The 20,477-nt window shown below is 46.7% G+C and overlaps 1 protein-coding gene across 4 annotated transcripts; it reads left to right on the forward strand.

Annotated features, from left to right (window-relative positions):
* The first annotated feature begins 1,004 nt into the window (after positions 1 to 1,004).
* LOC117893085 lies at positions 1,005 to 19,965 on the forward strand. Of its 4 annotated transcripts, XM_034799508.1 has the most exons (7): positions 14,384 to 14,520; positions 14,980 to 15,132; positions 15,166 to 15,510; positions 15,588 to 15,704; positions 16,031 to 16,069; positions 16,335 to 19,026; positions 19,088 to 19,965. In XM_034799508.1, exons 2-7 carry the CDS (start codon positions 15,094 to 15,096, stop codon positions 19,588 to 19,590), a joined length of 3,735 nt encoding a protein of 1,244 aa, XP_034655399.1. In that variant the 5' UTR covers positions 14,384 to 14,520; positions 14,980 to 15,093; the 3' UTR covers positions 19,591 to 19,965. The 4 variants fall into 4 exon arrangements, with proteins under 4 accessions (XP_034655398.1, XP_034655399.1, XP_034655397.1 ...); XM_034799507.1 differs by lacking the exon at positions 14,384 to 14,520 and adding an exon at positions 1,005 to 1,201 and having other exon boundaries at positions 14,980 to 15,510; XM_034799506.1 differs by having other exon boundaries at positions 14,980 to 15,510.
* The last annotated feature ends 512 nt before the right edge of the window (positions 19,966 to 20,477 follow it).

Raw genomic sequence — 20,477 nt, forward strand, 5'->3', positions numbered from 1 at the left:
CCCCAGGCTCTGCTCTGGCGGTGCCTTGTTGAAATTTTACGCTCCCATGCTCAATTTACTGCTACCCCCCACCATTCCCGCGTGTGTTAGAGACGTTTAGAACTATTTTGTGCGAAAAAGAAAAAGAGCAGCCAGGCGGCAGAGCTGTAGTGGCTGTGACTGTGGCTGTGGCTGTGGCTGTAGTGGTGCTGCTTCTGCTGTTGGTTCCAATGCCAAAGAGATACCTGCGCGCGCGCGCTCACCTTGAATGAAAGTTCTGGCCTGTTGCGCGCTCACACACAAAGAAAGAGAGGAGATAGAGAGACAGACAGACACACACACACAAACAGAGAGGGAGAGAGAGAGAGAGAGAGCCAGGCCAAGAGAGATCTCTTCTCTCTGGCAATTGTATGGGTGATCAAGAACCTGAGACACCTGAGCGATTGCTGGTTACCTCTCTCTCTCTCTCTCGCTCGCTCGCTCACTCTCTACCACCTCCATGTGTGCGTGTTTTTGTTTGAGAAGAGAAAGAAGAAAGAGAGTGTGTGTGTGTGTATCGTGTAATGAAATGTCTGAAAAGTCTATCTGTCTGCTCGACCGCTGTCGCTGCTGCTGCTGCCGCAGTCGCTGCCACTGCCACTGCCACTCAGAAGCCTCTAACGACATCGACATTGAAGTCGCACCGCGACTCATCCGTAGTTTCAGTTTCCCGTAAGCAACAAAACGATCGAGACATGATTTCGTAAGACCCGCACGCGTTACGTTTCTCAAGACAGAAGATACAATTCCAAAAAAACGTTCTAAAACTGTCGGAAGATACAACAAAGTGAAACAAAGTGCAAACCCCAAATCCCATTTCTCCCAGGTGCAATCGGAGGGAAGAAAAAGAGTTAAGAACAAGTGAACATCCAAACCACAAGACTGCCCCATCTATCCATCTAAATCTTTAAGTTAGTTCAATTGCCACCCACAAAAAAAGTAAATAATAATAATATAAAGTGAGTTTGTGTAAATATATAGATGTTGTATCTATATCCAAACATGAGGATTACAAAGTGTTGATCTTAATTGAAACTTGAACCGCTTTTGGGATTGGATTTATTGCGTAATGGATTTACATTTAGCCGCCACAACAGCCGCAACAACAACAGCCACACCATCCACGAGCAGCTTCAGCTTCGACTTCATTACGGAACGGATATGCAATTAAACAATGAAAATGGTGAGTACTACTACATTGACTTTGACTTTTAATTGATTTATTGCCAATGCTTGTTTTTTTACACATTTTACCATATCCCATAAGTCTGTTATACCGTTGACAAGTTAACGATGGGTTCTGTACAGCACAGAGCGAGGTTTTTATGGGTTTATTTTATGGAACATAGATTGGCTGTGTGTTTAGTTCCCTGCACTTCTATCACGAAAACTTCAGAATTGTTTTGTAATTAGGTAAAGAGATGGTGTCCTAAAGAAAGCACTTTTATGGTCTAGTCAATGTTTGGGGCATATTATTAAAGTCTTAATGACAATCCAAAGAGGCTTCTCGAAAATTCTGGAAATGAAAGCTTTCTTATGGGAAAACTCTAAAGGTCTTAGACCGTTAGGAATTTTCTTGTTTATAAGTGATTTTTGGATGTGTTTTGCCGAATCTAAAACCTTTTATACCCTCTCGAAATGACATAACAACTTATTGCATCTCCAGAAAGTTGTCTATTTAATTTATGCATTTCCAAATTTACTTTTCCATAGAACTTAAAAACAAAATTGATGGGAATATCCTATTATAATCTATTCTTAAAGGTGATTGTTAGGTAATTTCTAATTTCCAGTTAGAACTTTTTTTTCACTCAAAAACTTCTCTTTTGATTTATGCTTAGATAATTTTTCTTTATTCATCATTTTTTTATTGACATCTTAATCACTTTATTTACTATTTTGTATTCCTGAATTTCAACTGCAACCCCCTTGCACCTCTACCCCCCCTTTAGAATGATCATAATTTATGACTTGGGTTTAAATTTAACCATGATGTTCGTCAAAGAAAGTCTTCGGTACCTGAGATTTATGTTAATCAAATAATTTCGATAGAAAAGTTATATAATAATCTGCCACACCACATTGGGGGGCGCAAAGCAAACACGTTTACAAACAAAAAGCCCCAAAAAAAAAAGGCAAAGGCGAAGAATAGTGATTAATTACAGGCAGGCTAGAAAAATGGCATAAGCAGCAGACAGCTCGTGGGTTCTTGTTCGCCGGCGAAGAGAATGCTCGAAATGGGCTGATGATGATGGGAACTGGCATTTCATTAGAAAACTTATACACATATAAGCCTTTCTATACGAGAATATAGTGAGTGGTATGTATATAAGGTTTTTTTAATAATCACATCAGCAAAAACAAAAATAATTAGACAAAACCTGTTTGGGCTTAAACAAACAACAACATCATCATCAGATGGGAGGGTAAAGAGGCAGAGGAGCAGCACGGCGAGACATATATGAGTAGTAGAAAGAGATATACATATGAGTAGGGAGAGCGAGAGAGAGAGAGAGGTTTATATAGGAGAGGCAGAGAGATAATTGGCGACGTAAGGCAGAAAAACCTTGACTTTGACTTTAAATGACTCTCGACTGCCGACGATCGGCACGCTAACACGCTCCAACAGAAGCAACAGCAACAACAGCAGCAGCAGCAGCAACAACAAAAAGCTATAAAATATTGTATAAACAAATAAATTGAAAATGAAATCGAAACGAAACGAAACGACACGAGATGAATGAACAGATCCCCCGCCCCAACCATTAACCCCCTTATTTCATTTAGAATTTGTAATTCAAAGATACTTTCAATATCAAGGTCATTAGCTGCTGCCGCTGTCGCTGCCTCTGTCGCTGCTGTAGTGTGCTGCAGCTGTTGAGGGGCCCACCACCACCTGCTCGGAGGGGCCGAGTAGACGTCAATCTGTTGAATCCGATTCCGAGTGGCATACCAAATGAGTTATATACATTTATTCGAATGTCCCACCAGTATGAGTAGCTCTTCAATAGCTCTCGCTCGGATCAAATGGTTTTTGCAATTTAAATGAGCTTTTGGGGCTTGCCTGTTGGGGCTGGGTATGCTCTAACATTGTACGAGCTATGACACGAGGGTGGGGTGGCTATTCTTCATCTTTCTTCCGCTGTAGTTCTTTTTGTTGTTGTTCTTTCTTTTATTTATTTGGCACGCATGCCGAGGGTTCATTGACTGCCACATCCACTCCGTACTCTTCCCACACACAACACACACACACAAAGACAAACACAAACAAAAGACTTAGGCAACAAACTTGCCTTCCTTTGGGTTTTCGTTTTCATTTCAGAGCAGGAGTTGCCAGGGAGAGAGAGACAGAGGCCAAGGACCTAGGCTAAGAATTAGAGAATCCCCCGCTGGAGGTGCAGCTCCAACAAAAAGTGAATCTGCCGCTTTGCCAGCGAAAGAGACATCCCAATGGCTGGCACAGCAAAAAGCGCCAAAGACCAACGACCAGGAGAGAGGGAAACCAGTTCAGTTTCCACATACTGTTCTGTTCTGGGGGCATCATCGTCATCCTTGGGCAAGGGGCTGGGTTTGGGGCAGGTTGAAGTTGCAACAACATTGGCCTCCCCTCTCTCTCTCCTCTCTCTCTCTCTCACTCTCTATGGGGGTACAGGCATCGCGAATCGGGAATCATTTGCCGTGAAAAGGGCGTTCAACTGGCAAATGCTCATGGATGGGCACATGGCGTGCCTCCAGCCCCATCTACAGCTCTAGCTCCAGCTCCAGAGGTTCTTGCTCTCAACGTGTTCTGCTTCCCCCCTCCCACTCCACTCCACTCCACTCCACTCCAAACTACTGCTGCAGTGTGTTCCTCTTGTGGTTCTGTTGCCACTGGTTGTTCTTCTTCCCCGATGAAAAGGGAATCAAATCACTCTTACTCTTGGCCAGCTCAGGGTTATTGACATTGGTCTTACCTTGGGCCCCATCCCCGGTTCCGACTCTTTGCCTTTTGCTTTCTGCCTGTTGCCTGCAATTAGAATTGTTGCTGCTGCCGCTGCCACTTGCTGCTGCTGCTGCTGCTGCCACGCACAGGCACAAGACCTGCCAAGTCATCCGAGCAGCCAGCAGCCTCCCAAGAAACCAGCTTAAGAGAGCGTGCAAGAGCAAGAGCGATACCAGACCGCAGCCTCAGAAGAGTTTGCGCTCCAACGCCAACGCACGCACAGGTGGCAGAGCAGCACAAAGAGAGCGCACGAAACCAGGAAGAAAGTGTGGCCAGTCCAAAAGAATGAAAGAAGTCGAAGCGGCAGCGGCAGCAGCAGCAACAGCAGCGACGGCACAGGCGCAGATGAAAAGAAAACAAGTTCAATGACCGACCTACTCAAGCGCGTTATAACCAAAGCACACACACACATACATACTCGTACACCTGAGAAGAGAGTGAGTGAGAGAGAGCGAGGTAGCGCAACATGCAAGACACGAACGAACACGAACACGAAGAGCACAAGCGCATGCGCCCGAGTTCGAGTTCGAGTGCGAGTGGTTCGTTCGAGTTGGAAGCCGAAGTCAAAGCCGTGTTTTGTCCCCTTGACGTTGAACTTTGTTGCTGCAGGCGACAGGTTCTGTGTCATCATTGTTGTTGTTGTTGTTGTTGCTGGTTTGACACTATCGTATTTAGCTGTAAATTCTCACATTTTTGTTGTTTTTCTGTGCATGGACTGTGACTTTGTGGGGGCCCGATAAAAGCGTCAGTCCGCCCGATCATTGATGCTCATTGAATTTGGTGTTGGGAGCGGGGAGTTACTTCCCCCTCTCTCTCTTTTTCTTTATCTCATTCTCTTTTGATTGTTGAAAATCAAATTATGCTCATTTACGCGCCTTGCATACGTAATAGTGCTCGCGCTCCACCCTGGCTCTATGGCAGAGGTTATGGGCCCGCCAGTCGTAATTTGGCTATGACAAAATGGCTTTTTATTAACTAACGGTACATTCTCGGGCTGTACTTCCATTACTTCTGCTATTACTTTTTGGTTTTACAGTTCTTTTTGTGTGTGCGCTTTGTCGTTGGCTATTAAAAACGTGCCTGGAAAACTAAATTAATTTGCTTCCCCTTTTGTCGGTTAGTTCTAAGAAATTATTTTTAACTATGAATAGAGAGGTTCTTAAGACTTGGCATACTCCTTATGTCCATGTCCCAGACATTTCCGGCTTTTGCTCTAGTTCATTGTCAATGGTCAATTTGTAAGCTAGAATTGCCAGATATCCCCCTTGGCTCAATGCGGGAGAGACGACAGGGAGCATGCGTTGTGGGAGAGAGTGCAAGTGCATGGGAGAGCTTTTTGTTAGTCTGCAATGCACTGAAAGAAAAATGTTCTCAAAATGTACCAAAAGAAACAAAAGGATCTTAAAGCCGGCACTGAATACTTATCGGATTAGGGTTTATTTCATAGTAAAAATAACGAAAATAAAGATAACTCCTTTTTACGACCTATCCCAATGTTTTATGCTGTTTTTAAGAGCTTCTCTTCTACCGCCCAGACATGCCTGAACATGCACAAAGCCACCCACCCCTGCCAGGCTGCACTTCCAACCGAACCGAAACGAGCCAAAGCTTCGAAACGAACACACGGAGCAGCAGCACGAAGCCGAGTGCCGCCCTTGCTGTGGCTGCTGCTGCTGCTGCTGTCACTCTACGGTTCTTGCTATTGTTTTCGAATGCGCGAGTTCAGGCCGTGCCAAGTGCAAGTGCCAATACCTCGACCCTTTTCCACACACCCCTCCGTCCCCTTTTTGCCCCATTGCTTACTGTCTCTGCAACTCTGCAGGCGTCGCAGTCACTGCTGACGCTGAATGCAGCAGCGACTGGCTGGTGCTGCTGCTGGTGCCTCGACCATTGCACGGAGCTCGTTTCAGTCCTGACTCGGGATGTTAACGCGTTGGGCAGGTCATGTCTGGCACAGCCGTGGCGCAGTTCCGTGGACCAAACGACTAAAACAACAACAAAAACAACAACATCCACTGTGCATATAGAAGTAGAAGTAGCAGGAAAAAAATTCAAACCACAATATGTGTTCAGCAACAAATAAGAAAAATAAGCAAAAATCAAGAAAAAATGTTATATGTTAGCAAGAGAGAGTGTGCTTAAGTGTAGTTAAGAGAATAAGCTCCTAGATAAGCGCCAGCACATGCAGCATATGTATCCATATCCGTATAGTTCAGGGCCGAAGTGCCGCAGTGCGATGCCACCAATGCAGTTTAGTGCAATGTGTTCATACGTCAATTGGCGTAGACCTCTATACTTTAACCGCATCTATTTTCGGGATAACTTTGCGATCGTCAGTTTCTTCAAGTCGCGCTTAAAATGCATCAGCCCCCCCATGGGCGCCGACACCTAAGACTGAGACACCACACTGAAGACTGAGCGAAGGAAAAGGCAACGGAAACGGAAACGGAAATATGAGTATTTTGTTTATTTTGCACCAGTGATTGTGCAATAAACTAGGAAAAGAAGAAGGTAAAGTGCATTAGAAATCCTTTTGCATAAAATCTACTTTTGCTTTTGACCAATGGCCCGAGCCGACCTGAACCGACCCAACCCGACACCAAGACCATGTCCTAGGCCACCACGAACCCAACGGACGAGTCCTGCTGCTGCTGAGGCAACATTGTGAAAGTTTGCAACGTCGCTGCTGACGCAGTTCAACAACCTTCTCTCCAAACACACACACACACACACACACACAAAGACATTGTTCAGTAATGCACTCCACCCTTGGAACAGTACCACTCCGTAGCCCCTGTTTGCTGCTGCTTCCCCTTTCCGAGAAAACGTTGTCCTGGGCCCCAGACACAAACACCAGCCCGTCGTCTCGCTCGCTCGCATGGCCTTGTCTGGCGCTTTTGGGCTTTTGCTGAATGCTGAATGGGTGGAAAAAATTAAAAGTGAAACTTGCGCTGCGCCTGGGCAGACGACAGCGATGACGTCGGCGCACAAGAGTCTCGACTGCAGTCGACCGCCAGGTCCTTGCCCTCGGTGGCAGCGCAGTTGTTGCGAGTTTTCCGACGTTGCTGCTGTTGCTGCTGCTGCTGCTGCTGCTGCTGCTGCGGCCACTGCCACTCTGTACACTGTCAAGACCAACCCAGAGCCCAGCCCGAAGTTGGGCAGGACCTTCGCTTTGCGTCTGTCTGCTGCCTGATGCCTGCCTGGCGCTGCTGCTGCTGCTGCCGCTGCAGCTGCATGTGGCAGCGGCAGAGCTTTTGCTGTCGTTGTCCTGTGTGTGTTTCGCTTTCCGTATTGGGTGTGTATACGCCCGGATTTCTCCTGCTGTTATTGTTGTTGTTGTTGTTGTAGGGAAAAGCCGACGACCGTACGTGCCCGGCAGAGTGGAGTTCATTGAACGCCAGTGCCAGCAGCAAAAGCAGCAGCAGCAGTCATCGCCAATGCGATTTATGTATGAAAAGCGAAAAGGATAATGAGCTGAAAGGAGCCGAAGCAGAGCAGCGGCACTGTCAGGGCCCTGCCCCAACAGCAGCAGCAGCAGCAGCGCCACAGCCAGTGCTCTCCCATCGATGGCGTCGTCTGGCGTCTGAAAAATGCCTGAAAAGGGTCGTTCGCCTTTTCTGTTGTCTGGCCCTTATTTTTTCTCTCTGTCTCTCTCTCTCTCTCGGAAAGTTCTTTTATTCTTTTTTTTATTTTTGTAACTTTGACTTTTTTTGTTGTCATGGTCTGGCAGGCAATCTGTATGCCCCTGCCCCTGCCACTCCCACTCCAACTGCTCCCGAGCAGACACGGTCTGGTCCTTTGTCGAATTTATGCGCATTTTCAATCGCTTTGTCGTAGGTCGTGTTTGTTGTTGCTTTCGCGTTGTCGTTTGCAGTTGTCAAGGTAATGCGTCGCCCACAGGATTATGCCTTTAAGCGGCTTGCAATAACCCCCCAAAGGAGTTGGGCAAACCGGATCTGATCTCTCTCTTTCATTTCTTTATGGGTTTTAATTGCTTTTCTGCTTTTTGGCTGAAGTTTCGCTGGTTTTCGGGTGCGGATATCCTAGCCGCAGGATAAATGTATTTTTGTTGCCATGACATCATCGCAGAGGAACATTTCACCATTTTTCATTTTTCATTTCTGGCTGCAGTTGCATTGCCTCATCGCACTCTGTCTCCCGCCCCTCGCTGTCTGCGTCGGCTGCGTCTGAGTCTGGGTAAAAAGCATTTGACCTTTGGGTTCGTTAACCCTGCGGTGCAGATGATGCAATCTAAGGCAGCATTTCTCAAAGGGTTGAACTCTCTGGCCTTTCTCTAAATAATGGAGGGACTGGAGCTTATTTTATGTATTAAATTCTAATTTTTAATGAATAAAAACTTTGCAGAAAATTATTAGAATATTCCTAGCAGCAGAATGTCTAATTAAATTTTTAAAAAACAATCCCAGAAGCACAAATTAGAGATTAATTATCAGCTAATAGAAACTATCCCCACCCTTTTCTCACACTGCACTTTCTACCATTCAGTCCCCATTCGCGATTATATTTATATCAATTTATAATGTTTTCCAATTAAACAGCAAAGCAAACAAACAAATTTTACAATCAACAGTAAAATCAAACTAAAAGCAATAGCAACAAAAGCAACAAGAACAGGCAAAAAACAAAGAATGCAAATGGAAAACTTTCACTGCGCAATAAGACAGCAGAACTGATAACGAAGCAAAGTGCAAAGTAAATGCGAAATAAAAGTGCATTGATAAGAATGCAGAGACGAATGGGGAAGAGGTTGATAGCAGCAGTGGAGCGGGAAGGTATTCCAAGGTCTAGAAACTAGGCACTTAATTTATGGTTTATGATTATTTAGACCTACGTCAAAGCCCATTGCTCAGTTCTGTGACTAAATCAAGGGCAAAAGCTTCAAAAAAATACAGATATAGAGAGACGACTATAATAAACGAGTATTGTTAGCGCAAAAAAAAAAAAAACAGAACAAATTCTCATTGATTTATTAGCACTTACAAAAGTGAAACACATAAAAGCAAAGATACTGCTGAAAGCCAGCTAGAAATTAAAGATCGCAATTTGTATGCCCTTGCAATCGGTCTTCAAGAAATAAAAATAATAGAATATAAAATAATAAATCTATAAAAAAGCACATTTACCCTCTGAAAGGGCATTTAAAGATAATTAATCAAACAAAAACAAAACATTCCAAAATAAACGACACAAAAAATTATGAACCTTTTACTTTTATTTTCAATTGCAACACAAATTAATGAACATTTATTTTAATTATGTTTATTTGCGGTTTTATTGTTGTTAAAAGTTTAATATACTTTCGCTTTTATTGTTGTTTTTTTTGCGTTGAGTTTTGTACCTTTTTAATGTGCTTATTGACTGGACTGTACCTTACAACTTACAGTGAGGCATCGATATCATTGACATGCAGAAAAAGAATTGAGGATAATTGAGGGAGTGATTGGTAGACTACACCATACCCTAGACACTAGACTCCTGAGCTGCTCCTGCCGACAGCCTATACTCCCACAAACTCTCTCCTGCTATCTCTCACCCCCTAGGTCTCTCCATCTCCCTCTCTCGCTATCACTCTCTCTCTACTCGTGTGCATGGGAGAGTGCACTCGGCATGCACATGCGCAATTTGAAGTAACAAAGATTTTCAAGGTTAAAGTGCAACGAAACCGCAACACAATACTTGTACAGCTTTTACAGCAGAAAAGGGTTGGTGGCTGGCACCACTGTGGGTGGTGTGGGTGGTGTTTGTTTGTAATGGTTACAGATACATTTGTCTCGCTTTTGATTTTGAGCATAAAAACATGTCTGCCCCCGTCTGCCTGCCTTCATGTGGCATACCTTTTGTCCATTGTCCTTGAAATGTGGATATTAATTTCAATGCACATTTGGTATGATTAGATAATCAGTTGGATACACCCACGGTGACAGTGCCTGTACCTTCCTCTTCCCATTCCCATTCCTCTCTCTGCTCTTCCCTACTTTGCGTTTGCTATGCGGATGAGTGCGGTGTAACACAGTGAGTGTTGTTTTTGTTGGGTTTTTGCATTCAATTCGCATGCACATTCTCGTCTTGTGACTCAAGGTTATGATGATGATGATGATGATGATGATGATCATCAAAATGATGACGATGATGCTCTGCTCTGACTGCCGCCACCTCCCTTCTTCGTTCTGTTCCCATTCCGTTCCCTTTGAGCAAAAAAAAGCTCGCACAAATTATTATTACAGCAGACAGTGAAATAGAGGGGGTGAAGGGAGAGGTAGAAGAACTGCAAGCCAGCGAGCGAGCGAGCAAGAGAGGGACAGACACACACAAACAAATAGCACACAATTTTATTTTATCAGCTGCCCCTCCCGTCATCCCCCAGCACTGCCCTCTCTCGCTCTCCCACTGCGTTGGCAATTTTCGTTTCGTTTTTCGCTTTTCGTTTCGTTTTGCATGCACATAAAACTAAATGCGAATTCTTCCCCTTACCCGCCGCCACCCCTCCGCTTTTGCACCTTCCTTCTCCTTGTGCACTGCTCCTCCGCCCTCGTATCTGACTTGTTCTACGTTTACACTTTACATTTCCGGGTTCTTTTCTCTCTATCTGTCTCTCTATTGCTCTCACTCTATAACCGAGAGTGATTGATTGAGTGAATGAATGTCTGTAAATTCATCTGCTCACAGAGATTCACGTGTTTTCCGAATGTAAGTGAAACGAATCACGGAATGAGAGTTATTTGTGAAACAACTTTGAAAGGCATAGCAAATTTTTCTAGAATTTCATATTCATGGGTACCTTAGAATCTTAGAGCCACGAGCAAATCACCCAAAAATATACCTAAACAAAGTCTCACAGGCAATCTTTAATAATAAAATGCAAGTAATTGGTTCCGCAATTGATAGTCAGCAAAGATTTGCTTCCTAGAAGCAACCATTTGCGATTATAATATAATCCAAGAACGTAGCAAACAGCATTTTAGTTTCCTCGTTTGATAAACAAAAAGGATTATCATAGATAGGAACGCTGTTTAAATAGGAAAATATTATTTATGAGCAGTGCAAAAAGCCATAAAAACTATTTACATACCAAAAAAAAAAACTACTTATTTAAATATGTAAATGTTTATGAGTGGAAACCTAATTAGTGCGCCACTTGCAAGTAAAATGGAACCCAGAAACTTTACTTATTTATAGAGCCGACTCCTTGGCAACACTATTTATGAGTAGAACCCCCCTCGGAGCAGCCCAAACCCCTGGTTCGTAGTAAATATTTACATTACACTTGAAGAAAAAACATCGTTAAATTTGTTTATTCATTGAAAGTACTTAGCAGCCGTACATTTATTTCCTAGTTGAACAGAGAGAGATGGCCATACGAGCGCACATTTAATTTATGACTGCAGTTATCAGTTACATATGTACATAGCACATATGTAAAATATATGTACATATGTATATGCGGTTAGTGCAGTGTTCACAGTTTGTCCTTGAATGCGATTCCAATCAGACCTCATTTGGGGTTCGGTTCGGTTCGGTTCTGTTCGCTTTTGCAACGCTTCCCGCATTGCAATTTGATAAAGATCGTGCCTTCTCGTTGCATTAGAACGGAGCATAGAAACGGCAGGGCGGAAGTTTTTTCCACTGTTAGAATTATTAGCAGTAGCAGTGGCATTGCCAGTGGCAAAGAGAGAGAGAGGGAAGACGGTCAATCAGGGCGTATGCGCAATGTGTAGAATCGCTTATCAAACATGCAGTCGGGCAGCGGAGCGGCGCTCGGGCGGTGCATGGGTCGTCGGCGTTCAAGTTGAATGTTGACAAATGCTCTTCTCCCTCCATCTCTCGCTTACATTTTTATGTTATTTATTTTTAATTCGACGCGACTAGTGCCCTCCCTCTCTTTCGCCTCGTTACACCCTGTCTCCCTCTATCTGCTCGCAAGCGTATCTCTGGCCGAGTGTGTCCTTCAAATGCAATTGTGCGATGATTAGAAACGCAAAGCGAACTGCAGTTTTTACTTTTTGTTTCTAATGCAGCGCCAGACTCGCATCAGTATCTGTGTTTCCGTGTATCTGTATCTTTGCATCTGTGTGTGTGTGTGTTCGTGCAGCTGTTTATTTTCATTTTCACAGCGATAGCGAAAAGCTTTTTGGCGCGCTATCTACCCACACACACACACACACACACAAAACCACCGAGCCCCTGCAATTGTTGATTCTGGTGAGCATTTTTGTTGATTTTTGTCGACTTCCTAGTGGGGCAAAACGCATCTGTAACTGCATCTGCGCCCCGCCCAGTGCAAAACCCTTTTGCCAGCAAGATCTCTGGTCTAAAATCGAAAGTATCTCGAGACCAGCGTTCGATGATTCTTCCTCATCTTGTCTGCATATTTCATTCGCTTTGACGGCGCCAAATGGCAACTGGCAACTGGAACACAACCCCAACCCACACACAAAAGGTGCCGCAGAGAAAAAAAAAACACTTTCCGAATATCGTTTTCGCACATTTCCGCACTCGCCAGTGCTATTCGCAAGTGCAAGTGCAAGTCTATCAGCAGAGCAACACAGATACAGCTGCACCACCACCACCACCACCACCACCACCCGTGAGATTCCTCCCGTAGTTCTGTAGCAAAATGTTCTGTTTTGCATCCGTGTCGCCCATCGCTGATGAGCAGCGTTGGCCAATCGCCTGGGGCTCGGCTATGTTGCACCGCATTCTACGTGCGTACAGTTCTACGAGCGGACGGGATAAAGATACTGGGCTCCTCGCTTACACACTTGATCTTAACCGGGGGAGTCGCACCATACATATATATGGGAACTATCTATATATATTTACTGGGAATATTTCTGGGTGAGTTTAACAACAATTAACAGCACTGCCCCCCCACGTATTCGAGTGACCATCAAGTGGGGCTTCCTGGTTATGTGATCACAACCCTACTTAATGGGAGGTAGAGCGATAACAGAGCTCCCTGATTAGATTCCCTGGAATTTCCTGGTAAACAAACATGGCTTTAGTGCACTCAAGGATGCAGAGGGGGAAAAAGCCCATACTAATGGTTTCTTTTTTCTATTTAGTTTGTTGATTCTGTGATTCATTCGAGGGAAATTTCAAGGTTTTATGAAATGTAATTTCCTGGTTTATAAAAACAGAAGGAGATCATTCTAGCCATACAGAATAGCTTCTCTCCCCTCCCTATTTATTTTACATTATATAATTTGTGAGGTTCTATTTCCTGGATATTTAATTCAGAGTTTAGCTGAAATCTAACCACCCATCGTATGCCGTAATCAGCTGCCGCTTCAGGTTAGCGCCATGCAACAGTCTGATTGTCGTGCAACATTTTGTTGGCCAGAAATAACTCTGAGGGAAGTGTCAGGGACAGGGGCAATAGCCTTGCACAATAAGTTCCTGATTGCGCAGCTGAAATGTGATAGAAAGAAATAAAAGAGACATAACATTTTTGAATTATCGAAGCGACAGCAACCACCCAACCAACCCAATCACCGAATGTCGCACCACCCGACGACGAGCAACCAGCAGCGGCAGCAGCAGCGGCACAGCCACAGGCACAGGGAGGAGAAAAGCAGAGCGAAAAAGCTTTTTTTTGCAAAAAACAACTTTCCGAGCGAGAGAATCTTTGAGATGCGTTCGCGTCGTCGTGTATTGCAGTTCGAGTGAGTGCAATATGCCGGCGTAGTAGCAGTCGCTGTCCGTGTGTGTGTGTGTGTGTGTGCTTGTACCTGTATGTGTGTGCAGTTTCTGCCTGCCTGCCCGCTAATGTGAGCTTTTTTGGGGTCTATGCCGGTTGTATGTGGGTCAGTAGTAGGAACAACTCTCGGTTGGCGGCGTCAACGTTTTCCCATAGTTCTCTTCTTAACAAAAATACAAATAAAAAACAAACACAAAAAATACAGGAAAAATAGAAGAAGAAGAAATCCAAACTAAATATTTGCCTGCAGTTTTTGTTCGTATTTTTGCGTTCATCTGGTTGTTGTTCGTTTGCCATTAATTTCCGTATTGCTGTTGCATTTTCCGTGAACGTTTTGCATTTATTTTGTTGGCAAAGAAAAACACACAATCAAAAAGGAATTGAATGTCGCGTTGCAAATGCGAGAAATGCTTGGAGCACGCAGGAGAATAGCCATAGATTATACGCCCTCAAAGGAGTGGGGAAAGGGCAGCAGCAGCAGCAGCAGCAGCAGCAGCAGCTGCGGCAGCGGTGGCGTCCACACGGCGTATGCGTAACGAGAGAGCGACAGACCGAAAAAAAACCGAAAGTGACGCGTAATTTACGGGTCCAACACACAAAAATCAAAATTAAAACTGGATCAATGTGAGAGAATGCAGCAATAAAAAGCAACAAAAAAACACCTTTCAATTAGCAGCCAAATAATAATGAAAACAACTCAAGAAATGGATAAAAAAAAATAATTAAGAGAAAAGTATACAAAAAACGAGAGTACAAAATAGCAGCAACAACAATGGCAGCCAAATGAGGAAAATCACTTTAAGTGAGTGTCGCTAGCAAAGAATTTTCCATCTAATTTTCACAGAATTTGCCAAAGAATTGGCTAAAACCAAAGAGAAGTGCAGCGCAGCGGCAGGTAGAGGGGGTGGTTAGGATTTGCCCCTGAACGTGAACGTGTAACCTCCATTAAGGCCGTAATCTTGAACTGTGCAAACAGCGCACCCCATTCCCCATTCCACAACCCCCTCTTTCACCCCATTTGCCCTACGATTCGCCACTCGCTGTACGGCTTTAGCTTTTGCATTTTGTACCGATAACACAGCCCGAATGCAACACTGTACAAATGAGTGAGAGAATTTTGAGTGTAAAAAGCTTTCACGGGGTGGGTTGGGTGTTTGCCGGTGCCTCTCAAAAGGTAGCACACACTATTAATAGCGGGAAATCAAAAATCATTCCACTTCGAGTCCAACTAAGTGATTTTTCCGTTTCTTTTCCTTTGCAGATCAAGTAAAACTATCAGGATAAGCAGCCACACTACACACACACACACAACCACTGGACCATCTATTAGATATCCTTACAAAAAGGAGAGCAACAAATTTTAGCTGTAGTCAAAATGCATGGACATCATCACAATCATCAGCAGCAGCAGCAGCAGCAACAACAGCAACAGCAGCAGCAGCAGGGACAACAGCAGCAGCAGCAACACCAACAGACAGGTGCTGGAGCTGCCAGCAATATGAAGGCAGCGTCACATCATCATCATTCTCATGTGCATACCCATCCACATCCGCATCACAAACTGTCGACGAGAAGAGCTGCGCGCAGTCGCAGTCGTAGTCGGAGTCCAACGCCCGATGGCAGCCAGGACTACGATGTGACGCGTATGCGGGAGGAGGACTTTGAGCGTCTGGCCGTCTACCTAGTGCCGGATGTGCAGGCGGAGCGTGGACTGCCCAATCGGGCGGACAAGACGCTGCCGCGGAGTCTGACACTCAAGTCATCGATGGTCTACTCAACGCCAAATGTTAAGGTACGGCAACGACGGAACTTACATTGGAGGAGCATCAAAACTAACCTTCCATTTGGCTTCTCTTTCGTTCATTGCAGACTGAAGGAGTTTGGAGCAGTGGGGTCATACCACGCGGCACACGCTTTGGCCCCTTCGAAGGCATTCCAACCTCAAACTATCCCAATGATAAAAATAAGGCGAGATATTTTTGGAGGGTAAGCATCACAGAAACACTTTTCTCTGGGTTACATATTGGAACTTTGGTTGTGGTTTTTGAGTTGCATTTTCTGCAATGGGTTCTCCCCCCTTATAACTATCAATACATATGCTTTAACCCACCAACCCACACACCCCTCTCAACCGCCAAAAAGAACCATTTCCCATACAATCCATCGAATCAAATATGCGACTAACCAAAACATTTCGTTTCTCTTTAATTTACTTTTATTTCATATGCAAAAACATTACCCAAAAAATCGACACAAAAAAAATCGAAATCAAAATTAATTTTTTTTTGGACAAAATTTGATTTGTGGTTCAGGTGCAGGGAACACGCCACATATCCTATGGGATTATTAAGGTACAACCAATCACGATTTATGCTTTTATTTGATTTCTTTCCTACCTCCTAACAACCAACATCCAACGAGCACTTTCTACTTCTAACTAACACGATCCAAGAGTCAACCAAGAACTATCCTCTGCCTGCACTCTCTTACTCTTTCTCGCTCTCTCTCTGTATTCCTCTTTGTGTGTCACTCTCTTTTGTAGTTTTTATACTCTGTGTGTGTTATCTTGCTCTTCTTTTGCTAACCGCTTGCCTCTCTTTCTCTGTGCTTCTGTAGATCTTCAAGGACGATGACTATTACTATCTGGATGGCTCGGATCGTTCGCAGTCCAATTGGATGCGCTATGTGGCCTCTGCGTATAGTTTGTCCGTGATGAATCTGGTCGCGTGCCAGCATCAGGAGAACATTTACTTCTACACCACCCGCGACATCCTGCCGAATGAGGAGCTGATGGTCTGGTACTGCAAGGACTTTGCCAGTCGCCTCGGCTACGATGTGGATCCGGAGCGGACCATTTTTGGTGCCTGCAAGCAGGCCAGCGGCGAGGAGGAACTCGAGGAGGATGCGGAGGAGGTGCTTGAGGACCAGAACGAGGACCACGATCACGATCGCGATCACGATGTGATACCGCCGCCGCACAAGAAACCGCACTACTCCATGCCCGCCCCCGAAATACCCGCCGAGGTGGCCGTCAGCCACATCACCTATGTGATGGGTCTCCATCTGCCGGCAGCGCCAGGAGCACCACCGGGAGCCGCCACCGCACAGGAAGCCCTGCCGCCTGCCCCACCGACAAGTGGCTCGGGTTCCAATTCTGGTTCCTGCTGTCGTCGCGCCAGTCCGCCCGCCCACGTGTCCACCACGTCATGTGGCGGCGCCCATCATCCGCACATCATTCAGCACGGGCGCCATGCCTCCGTCATCATTGGCCAGGATCGCTCACCGATGGCCAGCAGCAGCGACAAGGACACCGCGGGCTCGCCTCTGTCTGGGCTGGACCACCAGCTGGTGCCGCAGGATGGCAGCGTGCGATCGGTGCGCTCGGATGAGGGCTACCACAGCAACGAGTGCCACGAGGATGGCCTCACGCCACCCGAGGACTCCAGCGACAGCGAGAGCGAGCACAACTACGTGCTCGACTGCTCCAAGAAGGCAATTGCGCCCAAGGAGACGGTGATTGCCCAGGCCCAGAAGCCGCAGAGCAGCTCTCCGCCCACGGTGGGCGTCACTGCCAGCATCATACACAGTCCCCAGTCGATGACTGCGACGCCCATGTCCTGCGAGGCGGACAAGAACGAGTACAGGAAGTTCAAGGTGAAGATGCCGCTGAAGTACGAGTTCAAGAACAAAAGCTGCGTCAAGCAGGAGCCCATCCACAAGGATGTGGACGAGCAGATGTCGCATGCCCTGCCGCATGGCGTGGACGAGGAGGAGGAGCTGCACGCGCACCTCCACGCGAATGTGGCACACACGGAGGACGCGGCCTGCCCGCCCAGCACCACCACCCACCACCTGGGGGATGAGCATTTGATGCATTTGGAGAGGGAGCGCGAGCGGGACAGGGAAAGGGAGCGAGAGCGGGACAGAGAGCAATCCAATCAGCAACCCGCCTCCTCCACGGTGATCGTTCTCGAGCACAACTCCGACGGACAGACGCGCACGATTGTGCCCCTGAGCAAGCCCTACTACGAGGCAGATCCACCAGGCGAGCGTTATGTGCGCTTCGGGCAGCCCTCCTCCAGCATACTCGAGACGATACTGACGAGCCAGCACCGGCTGGAGGCGGCTGCTGCAGCGGCCAATGCCTGCCGGCAGGCAAACGCTGCCACACCGCCACCCACATCGCCCACAGAGATGGCCTACAGCTACAAGAAGTCGCAGCGATACGGCAACGCAGTGAGTCCGGACTCCAGCTCGAATCTGGGACAGCCGCAGGAGCAGCTGTCGGCCGCCGGCGTGGTCGTGGGTGTGGGTGTGGGGGAGCAGGAGCTCGTGCAGCGGGTGGCCCTCATCAAGGGCGAGTGCTCGCCGCCGCCGCCTTCGCATCATCACCACAATGTGATCTTCTCGCCCTCGCGTCACGTCTCGTACATGGGTCAGGGAGAGGGTGGCGGCGGTCACGGCGGCCACTCGCCGAGTCCCAGCTATCCGGGGTATCCCCATCATTATGGGAGTGCGGCCACCTCCACCTTCCACTCGCCGCCACACAGCTCCCATTCGCCCTTCGATCGGCAGTCGAACGCGTCGAGCGGCGGAGGATCTGCCTCGAATCTGCATCTGCTGCAGAGCAGCACACAGATGCTGAACCATCCGCTGATGCAGCCACTGACGCCGCTGCAGCGTCTCTCCCCGCTGCGCATCTCCCCGCCCAGCAGCCTCAGTCCCGATGGCAACTCCTGTCCGCGCAGCGGCTCCCCCCTGAGTCCCAATTCCCTGGCCTCGCGCGGCTACCGCTCGCTGCCGTACCCCCTGAAGAAGAAGGACGGCAAAATGCACTACGAGTGCAACGTGTGCTGCAAGACCTTCGGCCAGCTGAGCAACCTGAAGGTGCATCTGCGCACCCATTCGGGGGAGCGGCCGTTCAAGTGCAACGTCTGCACGAAGAGCTTCACGCAGCTGGCGCACCTGCAGAAGCATCATCTGGTGCACACGGGCGAGAAGCCGCACCAGTGTGACATCTGCAAGAAACGCTTCTCGAGCACCTCCAACCTGAAGACCCATCTGCGGCTGCACAGCGGCCAGAAGCCCTACGCCTGCGACCTCTGTCCGCAGAAGTTTACGCAGTTTGTGCATCTGAAGCTGCACAAGCGGCTGCACACCAACGATCGGCCGTACGTGTGCCAGGGCTGTGACAAGAAGTACATCAGTGCCTCGGGGCTGCGCACGCACTGGAAGACGACCAGCTGCAAGCCCAACAATCTGGAGGAGGAGCTGGCCATGGCAGCGGCCGCTACATCCGAGTGTTTGGGTAAGTTTTGCTGAAGAGAAAACTTAAGGGGAGCAATCTCTAATACTAGTTTATTCTGCAGACAAGGATCATCCCGAGCCGGATAGCCGCGAGGCCTATGAGCAGCTGCAGCAGCATTTGGTGCATCCCAGTCTGAGGCACTCCCCACCGCGTCTCATTCCGTTGGGCAATCACATGCAGGGAGCCGGACAGCATCAGCAGCAGCCACCACCGCCGCCGCACATGATGCTGGGTCCGGCACCAATGCTCTTGACCACGGCCAGCCAGCTGCCACCACCGCCGCCACATCATCTGCAGCAGCAGCAGCAACAGCAGCAGGGATCCCCCGGCCAACGTCCCACGCCTCCACACCTGCATCAGCATCCGCATCCGCACTCGCATCCACATCCGCATCAGCAGCAGCAGCAGCAGCAACACTCGCCGCAGGGCGGCAGCCTTAAAGGATTGAAGCCGCTGCCCGACAACGGCGGCGTCTACATGCATGCGCCCCATGTGCAGGCACAGGAGAACCGGCCCTCGGTCATAGAGTCCTCCAATCAGCCCATGATCATTGAGTGCACGTAGGGAGGGAGGGAAGTTCAACCCCAAAGGGGGTGGAGAGGAGAAGTGATGGAATCCAAGTGCAATAAAATCAAATAGAGTTTAAGAGCATCCCCCACAACTGACAGAACATAAGGCGACAGACCAGCACAATGTAAACGTAAACGTAATGGTATTATTATATAAGTTGTATATAGAACCCCCGCCCCTGCCCTCTGCCCACTGCCCCTTTCCCGACCCAAAAATTGAAAATTGAAAACTCATTTCGCGCTATGAACACCAGATCTCACCAATTGGCAAAGAAAAGTAAAACAAATCGTGTAGTTGTCCTTCCCCCTGAATTCTTCTCCCTCTCAGAGAGCTAAAGGCATATTATTTTTGATAAATATTTTATATACACCACAAGGAAAACAACAACAACACACACCACAATATATACATACATCAAATTGGATTGTTAATCGAGAGAATAAAAGAAGGATCGGTCCCAGAAAAAAGGAAGAGCTAAAATACTTTGAATGAGAAATGCATTTACAGAATTCTACTTTTTCCATTTGATTTTCCCATTGTTTAACTCTCTGTTTTCGATTGTTTGTTGAGGCGCGCACCTTAAGCGATAAATCAATATGCTAAATAGCTCATTAAACGTACATATACCAGTTAGATATAGAAGCATAGCCGTACATACATACATACATACATATACATAAAACATACACATAGATTCAAGTTGCCTTATTTGAATTTCGTTAGCACTGAAAAAGAGGAAAAACCATTCAGAACAGATATGAAAAAGCTTAAAAAATATATATATACGTATTTTATATATAAATATATCATTATTAAATATATATATATATTTATATGTATTTTATTAAATATACAAAACAGCAAAGCAGAAAGAAATGCAA

This window comes from Drosophila subobscura, chromosome J (genome assembly GCF_008121235.1).
Source record: "Drosophila subobscura isolate 14011-0131.10 chromosome J, UCBerk_Dsub_1.0, whole genome shotgun sequence".
Taxonomy (NCBI): Eukaryota; Metazoa; Arthropoda; class Insecta; order Diptera; family Drosophilidae; genus Drosophila; species Drosophila subobscura.

Excerpts from the sequence above, each read along its gene's own strand:
- LOC117893085 (XM_034799507.1), top strand. The coding sequence starts at position 15,094 with ATGCATGGACATCATCACAATCATCAGCAGCAGCAGCAGCAGCAACAA. Across the intron at positions 15,511-15,587 it reads ACTCAACGCCAAATGTTAAG|ACTGAAGGAGTTTGGAGCAG; the intron begins GTACGGCAACGA and ends CGTTCATTGCAG. Across the intron at positions 19,027-19,087 it reads CGCTACATCCGAGTGTTTGG|ACAAGGATCATCCCGAGCCG; the intron begins GTAAGTTTTGCT and ends TTTATTCTGCAG.